At 41.0% G+C, this 13,158-nt stretch overlaps 1 protein-coding gene across 1 annotated transcript in view; it reads left to right on the forward strand.

Annotated features, from left to right (window-relative positions):
- The first annotated feature begins 696 nt into the window (after positions 1-696).
- The window catches only part of atp10a (ATPase phospholipid transporting 10A), a 61,276-nt gene continuing 48,814 nt past the window's right edge, over positions 697-13,158 (forward strand). The window contains exons 1-3 of the mRNA XM_047375215.1: positions 697-1,921; positions 3,920-4,124; positions 8,522-8,607. Coding sequence (XP_047231171.1) covers positions 1,497-1,921; positions 3,920-4,124; positions 8,522-8,607 — 716 coding nt within the window. The 5' untranslated portion in view covers positions 697-1,496. The remainder of the gene's footprint in view (positions 1,922-3,919; positions 4,125-8,521; positions 8,608-13,158) is intronic.

Genomic DNA, 13,158 nt, shown 5'->3' on the forward strand with positions numbered 1-13,158 from the left:
AACTACAGTTAATACGGAAAAGGAGATGGCGACACCATGCAAGAACAATGGTATGCACAATGTTTTCATTTGCAAATGTTCAGCATCCTTGAGTGTAACAGAAACGAGTAATTATACAATGCATGTTTAGTGTGTTTTTACAAACATAAATAATGTTTATAAGGTACATTCTTCATCGCTGTACTTGTTGCTTCTATTGTCTGCTGCTTTGACCTGCCCACGTTGACGTTAGGTTCGTGTAGAAGAACCGAGTATTCTGCAATGCCGGAGTTGAACCAGAGTTTGTGCTTCTGAACCTCTTGTCGTTGGTGGAAACGTGCGTCACCAGTTCGAAATCATATTAGGGAACTGGCTCCGAACCGCATTGGTGAAAAAGGGGCATCTGGGATCCCCCAGAAGGAGCCAGACAGTTGGTGGGGTGTGGAATGTCATGGTTTCTGTCCTTGTAAGTATTTTTACAGGAAGAAATTATTGACCGAACATTTTCTTATCTTTTGTACTAAATTTAAATTTTGATTCTAAGGGATAAATGAGTCCTATTGTTATAAGAACAAAAAGAAGGTTTTATTTTACAATAAACAAAATTATTAACAATTATCATCATCATTTTATATCAATCATAATGCATCTGAAAAGGCTTATGTGTCTAACTTTCTTACTCATCAATCCCAGCTACATCAGAATAACAGAAAATTAAAAACAAAACAAACCTTTTTAATTAAAATCGGCTTTGTTCCAAACACTAATGATAGCTATGCATCTCCTTTTGACACCTTTATTTAACCTTCTTTTTTTAAAACATTTTCCACATTCAATTTCCAAACGCATCATTATCATTCTTATTATAATTGCTATTGTTATTAAATATTACACAAATAGACCGTGTATAGCTTAACTTGTTCGGTGTTTTTAGATATAATTGTTTCCCACCAAAGTGATTTACAAATAAAAATTCAAACTTTACCCATTTGACAAATTTAAATCCTTGCCTTCCTCCTGTGGGCTGTGTAAACAAAATTTTACCGCGTGGCAAAAAGAAAAAAAAAGGCTGGCTCGAGGAGGGGCCACCGGGTCAGATTTCCACAGGAGTGCGACCCCTGATCTGCTCACGACGAACCACGTATGTTGAGGCTGCGCGCAGACGCTGATCTGTAAGCAACACCTCAGCCCGTGGCCTTCGGCGGTGACCTATCCATGTGATTTACAGATCCGTGGTTTAGCCGCGGAAAGTCCTAGCCCTCCCTACTCTCTGAGCATCCTTCCTAACAAGCAGGAAAAAAGAAGCCAAACACGCAAAAGTTGTCCTTTGACTCGCCAAAGTAGGAGTCGAAATGGATAAAAAGGAGAGATTTGCGTGACCGAAGCAAACAGCTGGCTTTAACTTTTTTCCTTCGCTAAAAGAATGATAACATAGTCTGCACTTCTGGTGTCTTTTTTTGTGTGTGAGAGGACGGCAAAAACGTTAACAGTGGAAAAGTTTAAGGCAGCGTCGGACTATGGCGCGGGAGAGCGAAGATACCGGGATGGCGAAAGCTTCAAAAGCCAAAAGGCAACGAAAGAAAAAGCCCAAGGAGAACAAAACCAGGACTGTTCACGCAAACATCCACTATGACAACGCCAAAGGCGAGGAAAACCCTAACAGACACTACGCTACCAACAAAATTAAGACGACCAAGTACACGGTGCTGTCATTTCTACCAAAGAACCTCTTCGAGCAGTTCCACCGCTTCGCCAACGTTTACTTCGTCTTCATCGCGTTGCTCAATTTTGTCCCGGTTGTCAACGCATTTCAGCCCGAACTTGCCCTGGCTCCTGTAGCTTTTATATTGTCTGTCACTGCCATCAAAGACCTCTGGGAGGACTACAGAAGACACAGGTCGGATAAAGAAATCAATCACATGGACTGTCTGGTCTACAGCAGGTAAGTCCGGCCTGGAGTCCAGCTGGCAGCCAGCAGCTGTGTCCAGCAGGGTCCCGAACCTGGAGTGTTTTTTTTCCCCCTTCAATCGTACAAACTGTTCTGCTCTAATGAATCTGGTACACTCACATCAGCTGATGACGGAAGACCCGGAGAAGAAAAAATAAACAATAGACTTTCAGAGTCTTGCGAAACTATTCATACCCCTTAAGCTTTTTTCCTGTTTTCTCACTTCCACCACAAAATGTAATGTTTTTTTTTGTTGTTGTTGGATTTAATGTTACTGACCAAAATACAGTAGTGTATAGTAATACAGATGAAGGAAAATGGTAGATGATTTGAAAAATAAATGTGTGTTGTATGTCTCCTAGATTTGCTCATGTAGGGTCTAGAATCTTTGCCAAATAGCTCCAGCTCACTCAGATTGGATGGAGAATATCTGTGAACATCAAATTTCAAGCCTTGCCACAAATTCTCAGTTGGATCTAAAGTTGTAACTGAGTGTAGGGTGCTGGAAGGTGGAAGTGTTCTTAGAGCATTGTGGGAAAACTAAGCAATCACAATATTTTGGTTGAGCGGTGAAACATCTTCAACAAACAAGAGAAGTCTAGTTGCCTTCTAAGTAAGCACTTAGGATTGTCATGTCCCAGATCACTGAGAAAATCGTAGATGCAGATTCTCAGTGCGTACGGGGGTTCAAGGAGACATGAAGTGTTTGTTTCCCACTATGCACATCTTCCACGTTTTTGCTGTGTCCAGGACTTCTTACGTATTACTTCTTGCCAGTCTTCTATAAAGGCCAGATATTCAGTGTGCATCACTAAAAGTTAGCTCCTCCAGAGTTACCATGGGCCTCCCTTCCTGGCCTGTCATTTTAATTGGATGTTCATGTCTTGGTAGGTTTGTAGCATCCCCTTCCCCTTTCTGAATGATTGTTTGAACAGTGCTCCGTGAGACGTTCAAAGCTTCATCCCTGACCTGTCTGGTGTGTTCCTTAGTCTTTATGACGCTGTGTGTTCTCTGATGTTTTGTGACAAAAATCTAAGGTCTTCACAGAAAAGCTAAATCTATACTGAGATGAAATTACAAACCAAACTAATCAGGTTTTTATATGTAAAAATGTTGAAAGTCATGTTTTATATTCCTTCCATCTAACAATTGTGCACTACATCACCTTGGTCTATCGATCATTAAGTCCTTATCAAATACAATATTACCACAAGTTTGTGACGTGTTAAAAAAAAGTTAAATGACTTTGAGTACCTTTTATATAGTACCGTGTAATGCAGGCTGGCCCTTCATACAGGTCACCTTGAACATAGAGATACTGGGATTCCTTCCCACATGTCTGTCAGAGAAATTTATAAAAAATAGTTCTGCTGATACTACAGCATTTGCTTTGGTTCTGACTCAGTTACTGTAGTTATGAATCAGTTTCCAACCTGATGAGCTGTTTCTGACCAGTTTCCTGACTATGTGTGCCCAGTCTGTACTTCAGTAATGAAAAGCAACACTGTCGTCCTCCCTGCACAGAGCATAATTCACAGGCATCAAAAGCCTCAGTGTTTAGTGGTTCCAAAGTGTTCGCAGAGATTTGACCCAAGCTGTTGTCCAGTTTGGGCAGAATTAAATTTTTCTTTGTTGTGACGATATTGGGCTCGACATCCCAACCTTACCCCCACCTGGCTGACTAAACTCATACAGTACCTGCATCTCGTCTTTTCAGACGATGCATACACTGTATTGCCAAAAGTATTTGTCTACTTGTACATGAACTTTGATGACATCCTATTTTTAATTTCTAAGGTCCAATTTGTTAATGGACCCACTGCTGCCAGCAATAACAACTTTTACAATCCTGTAAACATCTTCCACAGCTGTTAGGAGTGTGTTCATAGATAAGAAAACCAGAACTGCAGGCTCTGCTCTAATTCACCCCAAAGCTGGGTCTGAAGAAGCAAAATGAACGCCAAAATGTCTGCACTCTGCTTGTTTCTGCAGAGAGGATAAGCGCTACGTGGAGAAGTACTGGAAAGAAGTGCATGTTGGGGACTTTGTCCGTCTGCGATGCAATGAGATTCTCCCCGCCGACGTCCTACTGCTGAGCTCCAGCGACCCAGATCGCCTGTGCCACATCGAGACCGCCACACTGGATGGAGAGACCAACCTAAAGCAGAGGCAGGTCGTCCGCAGCTTCTTCGAGTTGGTGAGACTGAAACACATGTTTTTTTTTTGCTTAAATCTGCCTCAACCTCATGTCACCACATTTTTGGTGTGTTTTCACATATTTTTTGGCAAACGTTTTCTTTTACTTCTATGAAATCCATACATTTTATAGTATTATGCCGCAGCCACCCATCTTTTGTTTTGTTTGTTGTTGTTTTCAAGTTTAGTCTTACTTGTGAGGAGTTTCAGGTTATTACTGTTAAAATTTATCGTAAAATGCAGGGAAGGCACAATCATACTGATTCAGTCAACAGTGGCCTAAAATGGATAGAAATGTTTCTGAAACTGTTTGCAATGTACAGAATAACTGGTTTACATGCTTGTGGTGGAAACTCAGGTGAAGATTTGTAGTTACAGAAAAATGTTTGCTTTCTCTGGTTGAAGTTCTTCAGGTTCTTGTCAAAACTCACCTGACAAATAAAACGTAGATAATCTTCGCAGGACAACTTCGGAGAAGTCAGTAATCTAACATCAATCTTTGGTATACACCAGAATAGAAAAGAAATGGCTAAATTTTAACCAAATAAACTGTTTTAGTCAGATGCTGTTTAAAACCACACATGATCGTTCTTCCACCGTTACTGACATGAAATCACGCTTAACCTTTCCTGTTTAGGTCAGTTAGGGTTATGAAAATTATTGTGATTATTATAATACCAGACTAATGAGCCATATATAAATACATACATATATATATGTAGTGGAGGAGTTTAAGTATTTCCGGGTCTTGTTCACGAGTGAGGGAAGAATGGAGCGGGAGATCGACAGACGGATCGGTGCGGCTGCCGCAGTAACTGGGACGCTGTACCGGTCCGTTGTGGTGAAAAGAGAGCTGAGCCGAAAAGCAAAGCTCTCGATTTACCGGTCGGTCTACGTTCCTACCCTCACCTATGGCCATGAACTTTGGGTCATGACCGAAAGAACGAGATCCCGGATACAAGCGGCTGAAATGAGCTTCCTCCGTAGGGTGGCCGGGCACTCCCTTAGAGATAGGGTGAGGAGCTCGGCCATCCGGGAGGGGCTCGGAGTAGAGCCGCTGCTCCTCCACATCGAGAGGAGCCAGTTGAGGTGGCTCGGGCATCTATACCGGATGCCTCCTGGACGCCTTCCTCGGGAGGTGTTTCAGGCACGTCTCACCAGGAGGAGGCCCAGGGGACGGCCCAGGACACGCTGGAGGGACTATGTCTCTTGGCTGGCCTGGGAACGCCTTGGGCTTCCCCCGGAGGAACTGGAGGAGGTGTCTGGGGAGAGGGACGTCTGGGCGTCTCTGTTGAGTTTGCTGCCCCCGTGACCCGGTCCCGGATAAAGCGGAAGACGACGAGTACTGGTGGAGGAAAACGTTTCCTGACTCGCTCCTCCAAAACACCCCAAAGTGGCTCAATAATATTTAGATCTGGTGACTGTGCAGGCCATGGGAGATGTTCAACTTCACTTTCATGTTCATCAAACCAATCTTTCACCAGTCTTGCTGTGTGTATTGGTGCATTGTCATCCTGATACACGGCACCGCCTTCAGGATACAATGTTTGAACCATTGGATGCACATGGTCCTCAAGAATGGTTCGGTAGTCCTTGGCAGTGACACGCCCATCTAGCACAAGTATTGGGCCAAGGGAATGCCATGATATGGCAGCCCAAACCATCACTGATCCACCCCCATGCTTCACTCTGGGCATGCAACAGTCTGGGTGGTACGCTTCTTTGGGGCTTCTCCACACCGTAACTCTCCTGGATGTGGGGAAAACAGTAAAGGTGGACTCATCAGAGAACAATACATGTTTCACATTGTCCACAGCCCAAGATTTGCGCTCCTTGCACCATTGAAACCGACGTTTGGCATTGGCATGAGTGACCAAAGGTTTGGCTGGGCTTTGTGATGGCCATTCCAAAAGATTTGGTAAGCCGTTTTGTAACTAATTTGTCTACTTTGAAGACCCATTTGGGTCCAAGCATCAACCTTTCTGGCTGAACTAAGATATTTTAATAGTTCCACATATTGCGTCTTTTTATTAACTCCACCGGTCCCTCCTGCAGCACAACATGATGCCTGTCACTACCATACCTTTACAGATATGATGGTTTGATCAGATTTGCAAGCTTCTCACCTTCTCATCCAAATCTAACGATGGTCATTATGGCCAAACACACACATTTTAGTTTTATCAGATCACAGGACACGTCTTCTTAAATTAAAGTAATTGTCATTCAGTGCATTTGTATATCTTTGTTACTTTTGGAGTGGCTTCTTCCTTTCTTAGTGACCTTTCAGCTTGTCCAGATACAGGATTGGATTCCCTGTTGGTAATGAAGCTCTTACCAGCTTCAGAATATATATTCATAAGATATTTTGCTTTGGTTCTGGATTAGATGGACCAATTTTGCACCAAATGAAGTTCATCTCTGAGACACAGAATCCATCTCCTTTCCAAAATGATGCCTGGATATTCCGTTTATACAGGTCCTTCTCAAAAAATTAGCATATTGTGATAAGGTTCATTATTTTCTATAATGTAATGATGAAAATTTAATATTCATATATTTTAGATTCATTGCACATTAACTGAAATATTTCAGGTCTTTTATTGTCTTAATACGGATGATTGTGGCATACAGCTCATGAAAACCCAAAATTCCTATCTCACAAAATTAGCATATTTCATCCGACCAATAAAAGAAAAGGGTTTTTGATACAAAAAACGTCAACCTTCAAATAATCATGTACAGTTATGCACTCAATACTTGGTCGGGAATCCTTTGGCAGAAATGACTGCTTCAATGTGGCGTGGCATGGAGGCAATCAGCCTGTGGCACTGCTGAGGTCTTATGGAGGCCCAGGGTGCTTCGATAGCGGCCTTTAGCTCATCCAGAGTGTTGGGTCTTGAGTCTCTCAACGTTCTCTTCACAATATCCCACAGATTCTCTATGGGGTCCAGGTCAGGAGAGTTGGCAGGCCAATTGAGCACAGTGATACCATGGTCAGTAAACCATTTACCAGTGGTTTTGGCACTGTGGGCAGGTGCCAGGTCGTGCTGAAAAATGAAATATTCATCTCCATAAAGCTTTTCAGAAGATGGAAGCATGAAGTGCTCCAAAATCTCCTGATAGCTAGCTGCATTGACCCTGCCCTTGATAAAACACAGTGGACCAACACCAGCACCTGACACGGCACCCCAGACCATCACTGACTGTGGGTACTTGACACTGGACTTCTGGCATTTTGGCATTTCCTTCTCCCCAGTTTTCCTCCAGACTCTGGCACCTTGATTTACGAATGACATGCAGAATTTGCTTTCATCCGAAAAAAGTACATTGGACGACTGAGCAACAGTCCAGTGTTGCTTCTCTGTAGCCCAGGTCTGGGGAATGCGGCACCTGTAGCCCATTTCCTGCACACGCCTGTGCACGGTGGCTCTGGATGTTTCTGCTCCAGACTCAGTTCACTGCTTCCGCAGGTCCACCAAGGTCTGGAATCGGCCCTTCTCCACAATCTTCCTCAGGGTCCGGTCACCTCTTCTCGTTGTGCAGCGTTTTCAGCCACACTTTTTCCTTCCCACAGACTTCCCACTGAGGTGCCTTGATACAGCACTCTGGGAACAGCCTATTCGTACAGAAATTTCTTTCTGTGTCTTACCCTCTTGCTTGAGGGTGTCAATAGTGGCCTTCTGGACAGCAGTCAGGTCGGCAGTCTTACCCATGATTGGGGTTTTGAGTGATGAACCAGGCTGGGAGTTTTAAAGGCCTCAGGAATCTTTTGCAGGTGTTTAGAGTTAACTCGTTGATTCAGATGATTAGGTTCATAGCTCGTTTAGAGACCCTTTTAATGATATGCTAATTTTGTGAGATAGGAATTTTGGGTTTTCATGAGCTGTATGCCACAATCATCCGTATTAAGACAATAAAAGACCTGAAATATTTCAGTTAATGTGCAATGAATCTAAAATATATGAATGTTAAATTTTCATCATGACATTATGGAAAATAATGAACTTTATCACAATATGCTAATTTTTTGAGAAGGACCTGTACTTGCATAAAACTGTTTAAACAGATGATTGTGGCACCTATAGGCATCTTGGAATTGTACCAAAGGATGAACCAGACTTGTGGAGGTCCATGGTTCTCTTCTTGACATCTTGGCTGATATCTTTTTATTTATTAATCTTTTTCATTATTTCACACAAGGAAGCTGTATGTTGCCTTAAACGTGTTGCTTTAAAATATATCCACAAATGTGCTAACTGCCCTGTCACAAAGAAATGACCTTCCATTCATTGTCCCCTTAGGTCATCTGAGAGTAGATGTTTGATATTACACACCTTGTAGCATCATTCACCAAAGCTATATATGTTTATTTATGAGATATGTTTCTGTTCACAGGACTGTGACTTTGACCCACTAAAGTACAGCAGCATAATTGAATGTGAAAAGCCCAACAATGACCTGAACAGATTTCGAGGCTACATGTGAGTATTGCCTTCCAAAAACATTGACAAGCCACTTTATTATTGTGACCTGTAAATCAACCGTTGTCAAGGTTACCAAAATCATTTTTAGTATTTTTCAGTTGTTTTCGGACTTGTATAATAAATTCATCATGACAGATGTATTTATTTCAATGTCCGTGGTCAAGAAATACATAGAACTTCATAAAAGAAAGAAAACAAGCACAAGGCATTCGAAAGTTGCAGACGAGTGATGATAGAACATCGAACTTGGGCATCATTTCATAAAGCACTTGGCACCCAAGAAGAAAGTAGTGATAATAACACCTCCAGGGGCTATGAGGTGAAAATTTGTATGCTAATTTGTCTTGTCAGTGGGTTGAAGACATGATAAATTTGTCTGAGAGGAAGTAATTTAGAGGCCTAACAAACTGGCACCAAACCCAGGGATTTAAAAGGTCATTATAATATCCTTTCTGCTTCTCACCAGTATTGTTACTTTAAGGCACATGGGTGTGTGGCAGCGCTTTACTTTAAATAACTGTGTCCGCAATATGTTTATTCTAGCAAGCCAAGCAACAGTGAATGGAAGTGACTGAAAATCTCATGTTTCAATACATAATCACTTGGTGTTTTACTTGTAACTGTATCGCAAAATGTTATTTGGAGCACACTACCATTTTGGCCCATTTTAATTGTTTAATTATCTTGTATTAAAGTTTTCACAACAGAAATACTAGTTTTGGTGGTTGAGGAGAAATCTGTTCTTCCCATATTTACTTTAGCAGACCTCAGATGAGGGGCTTATATAATAAATATGCGATATAACGAATTCATTCAATGCATCGTGTGATGTGTAAAATGACAATCTTGTGACTATTCAGGCAGCAACCATGGCAACTTCTTCTCTAGAAGCTCAATCCCTCTAAATGGTCCTTAGCATATCACTGACACCCCGCCCCCGCCGATGCAGAAGCTTGCCTTGCTCAAGGGTTGTTGGTGAAGTGACAATGCTGTTCAACCACTAGAGAGTTCTGGGTTTCCAGTATCTGATGTTATAGAATTATAGAAGGACGACATGTTTCCAAAGGAAAATGTCTCTAAATCAAGGAAAGACAATAAGGCAGAAACATTAAACAAATGTGACTTTAAGTAAAAAGTCAACCTCTGTTCATTTAATTTAAAACAGTTGTTATATGACTTTTGCTGCCTTAATATTTGTTAACAAAGATCACGTTGCGTTGCATTTATGCTAAACCTGAAAAGCTCCGCTTTTTGTAACAGCTTTCTGCTTTTGTTCTAAGCGCTGTAATCACTCTATGAAAAGTGTTCAAATGCACTATATTACTGTCAGCTGTTGAGATTTACTGTTGTTTTTCTATTGTTTTAACAACTCATAATCTCATGTTTGCGCTGGTCTTTTCTTGTCTGTCAGGGTTCGCTTGGAAACGTGGTTATATGACGCTGTAATATTACTATAAATATGGATCATTTAACAGTTTCCGGTCAGATGCTGTATTTATTTTAAACCTAAAAGGGTAGACTGCAACGACTGCTTTCTCTAACACATAAAAGGCTCCTCTTTAAGTCACTGATTCCTGAACATTACTCTGTTTTGATGCTGCTTTAACAGTTTTCAGCATGTTTCTCTGGCAGGTCAGGCCATTTTGGGGTCTTGTTACCATTTGGCATTTGTGTGGTCTGATTATTGGATGGATCTCTATTCATCTTAGTTGATTACTGTCTATTGTGCTTTTCTTCAAAATGTGCAGCCAAACTGCAGCTTTGCTTTGCAACAGAATTTGTTGAATATTATGTCTACTGATGGTTTAGTTGGTAAAAAAGCTGCTAAACCTGTAGTGTTGTTCTTGCTGTTAAAACGAGGGTCAGAGCCTTGCTTACTGTTCACATTCGCGCTTATTATAGCAAAGGATGGTTTTTGAATAAAGCGATACACACTGTGTGTTGCGATAAAACAAAAATGCATACCTAATGTTAATGTATCGCCATATATACAGGCCCTACCTTCCTTTGCCCTAGATCCCTTTCCCGCCTAGCAGGATCATTAGGTAAAGAGAAATGCTTCCTCCATCTTTTTTCTGTTCCCAATAACCAACTACATATCCCTTCAGAATGATCCTTTTCTGTTTACAGCGGTTGGCAGTCTCACTTTGCTGGTAGATTTGCTACATCATTATACATACCTGGTCATAGTGTTTTTTATTTTAGTAAGCCGTGCTCTAAGGGCCCTTATTGTGTCAGATTAGTGCATTTTAGAATGACTCATTTGCTTCAAAAACAGCTGAAAGGCAGATTGTGATTTATTAATTTTTTTAAACATTCAATTTTTATCTTTTCCGACACTAAAATATAACATCTTCTCCTTAATGTCAGGAAGCTTTTGACTTGCAACTTATAATAAATAATTCCTATTTAGTTTTCTTTTCACTGGAAATTCACGGGGAATGACCCTGGATGGTGCAGGGAAGTTAAATTTAGGTTGTACTCAATACTGAAACAGAATATCAGAACAAAACAAAACTGCTCACTTTGATTACAAGAAGCTGCATTTCGTCAAGGTTTTTAAGGGTTAGTAGGCTTGTGTGTCAAGGATCAGTATTTTCATGGGAAATGATGAGGGGTGTTCTAAGGTATGTGTAGATTACTGTTGTTACAGTAAAAGCTTTGTGGTAGATGTAGATCTTTTATTTTTGGCTGACCAGCTGTAATTCAGTCAGCAGAAACCATTTGCTAAATGTTACATTTTTACAAATCATTTAGTAATTAGAATACACAGCAGAATAAACTGCAGTCAGGTTTTTTCTGCTGTAACATGCCCCAAATTTCCTAAACATGGAATGGATGTCTCTCACTCCCTATGCCCATTTGTTTTATATGAAAATTACTTGACTGGGATCAAGCCAATGCTTTGTTGTGATGGTGACCTATTAAGTATAACAGTGATCTCAATGTGCAAAACATAAAACTGAAATACCTTAAATGGCAGTAAATGGTAAATTGAAAGAAAACCATGATCAAACTGTCATTAGTCACAGAGAACATTGACAGTGACTGAAAATCTGCATGTGCTTGTGTAAAGTTTTCGTGAAAACGGCCAAAAGCTTCCACGTGTTTACATGTTTCCTGTAAAAACTAAGAGATACCCACTCTGTCAAAGCCCATTCCACTCTGATTGGTCTGCTTTAGCTAGATCCGACCAAGTCAGCTCTGTTGAAATCCAAACATGAAATGACAAGTTTTTGTTCCCTTCCATAGGTCTCTGTAAATATAACAAAAGTTTGATACATAATTATTTAAACATCTGATTGGTCCAAGAACTGCAATTTGCTGTGACATTACATGTGTTGTGAGTCAGCACTATATAAATGAACTTGAGTTAATTTAATAGTTGGTCGATTAGCCTTAGATATGCAAAATCTCTTTGTTAAAGAAAATAGAGCTTTGTGTTTACAGTACAAATAAAATGCTATCAGTTTATTCAGTGAGGTATAAAAACCACAAACCAGCTTCTTTATAAAAAGAAGAGCTTTTTCCCTTCCTCATGTTCACCCAACCCATCTACTCTCAGGTATCACCAGAATATTATCAGACCTAGATTCCTGGATTCACTTTTCATGGTGTCACCACAATAAAACAATGGATATGTTGGGTTCCCAGTTAAAGATCCGGTCCGACTAACCGTGGAACTGTGACATGTATTCTTTGCTCAGAAGGAGACCAGATGCTGCAGGTATACAGTTGCCAGGCTACTGTGGAGCTCAAGGCTCAGTGCCTTGGCTCGCCAGGGCTTTATTACATTACGGTCAGTGACACCCAGTCTAATCTCTCTTCCCTTTCAGGAAGAGGGAGCAATCTGCTTCTCTAGCAGTACTAGTGGTGAACTCCATTATGCTGTGTGTGAAGTAACGTCTTAATCTATAACAGCGGCGATGTGTCAGTTGGCTTGGTGTCAAAGGCCAAATCATGAACTTTGTTGTTGGTAAACATCCTGATGGTAGTGTGACTATGACAGGGCTGATGAAGTACTGTTTGTAACTATCAAGAAGTACAGGAAACTTTCTTTAACACTTGTTAAAAATTGATTCAGCTTTTTTTTCTGTAGATAATACAGCAAACATCTTGTCTTCTCTTATTCATTCATAGTGGCTTGCAAAAATAATCAGGTTATTTGTAGCCTCTAAGAGCATACCTGTATTTAGCTCTACGCATCTTTCCATCAACTCTGACCAGCGTCCTTGTCACTGCTGAAGAAAAGCATTCCCACAGTATGGTGCTGCCACCACTATATTTCACAGTGGCGTCCAGTGTTAGGTTGATGGCCATGTCTTTGTTGGTTTATGCTGTGCATGTCCCATTTTTTTGATGACCTGTGGTCTGTGAGATGTGCAAAGCCTGGGATTGGGATGTTAGTTTATAAACTAACTCTGCATAAAACCTTCTGACATCTCTCTCCCTGACCTGTCTGTTGTGTTCCTTGGTCTTCATGATGCTGTTCCTTCACTAATGGCAACAAACCTCTAAGGCCTTCACAGAACGGCTGGATTTATTACG

The sequence above is a fragment of the Girardinichthys multiradiatus genome, chromosome 9 (assembly GCF_021462225.1).
Source record: "Girardinichthys multiradiatus isolate DD_20200921_A chromosome 9, DD_fGirMul_XY1, whole genome shotgun sequence".
Lineage (NCBI taxonomy): Eukaryota > Metazoa > Chordata > Actinopteri > Cyprinodontiformes > Goodeidae > Girardinichthys > Girardinichthys multiradiatus.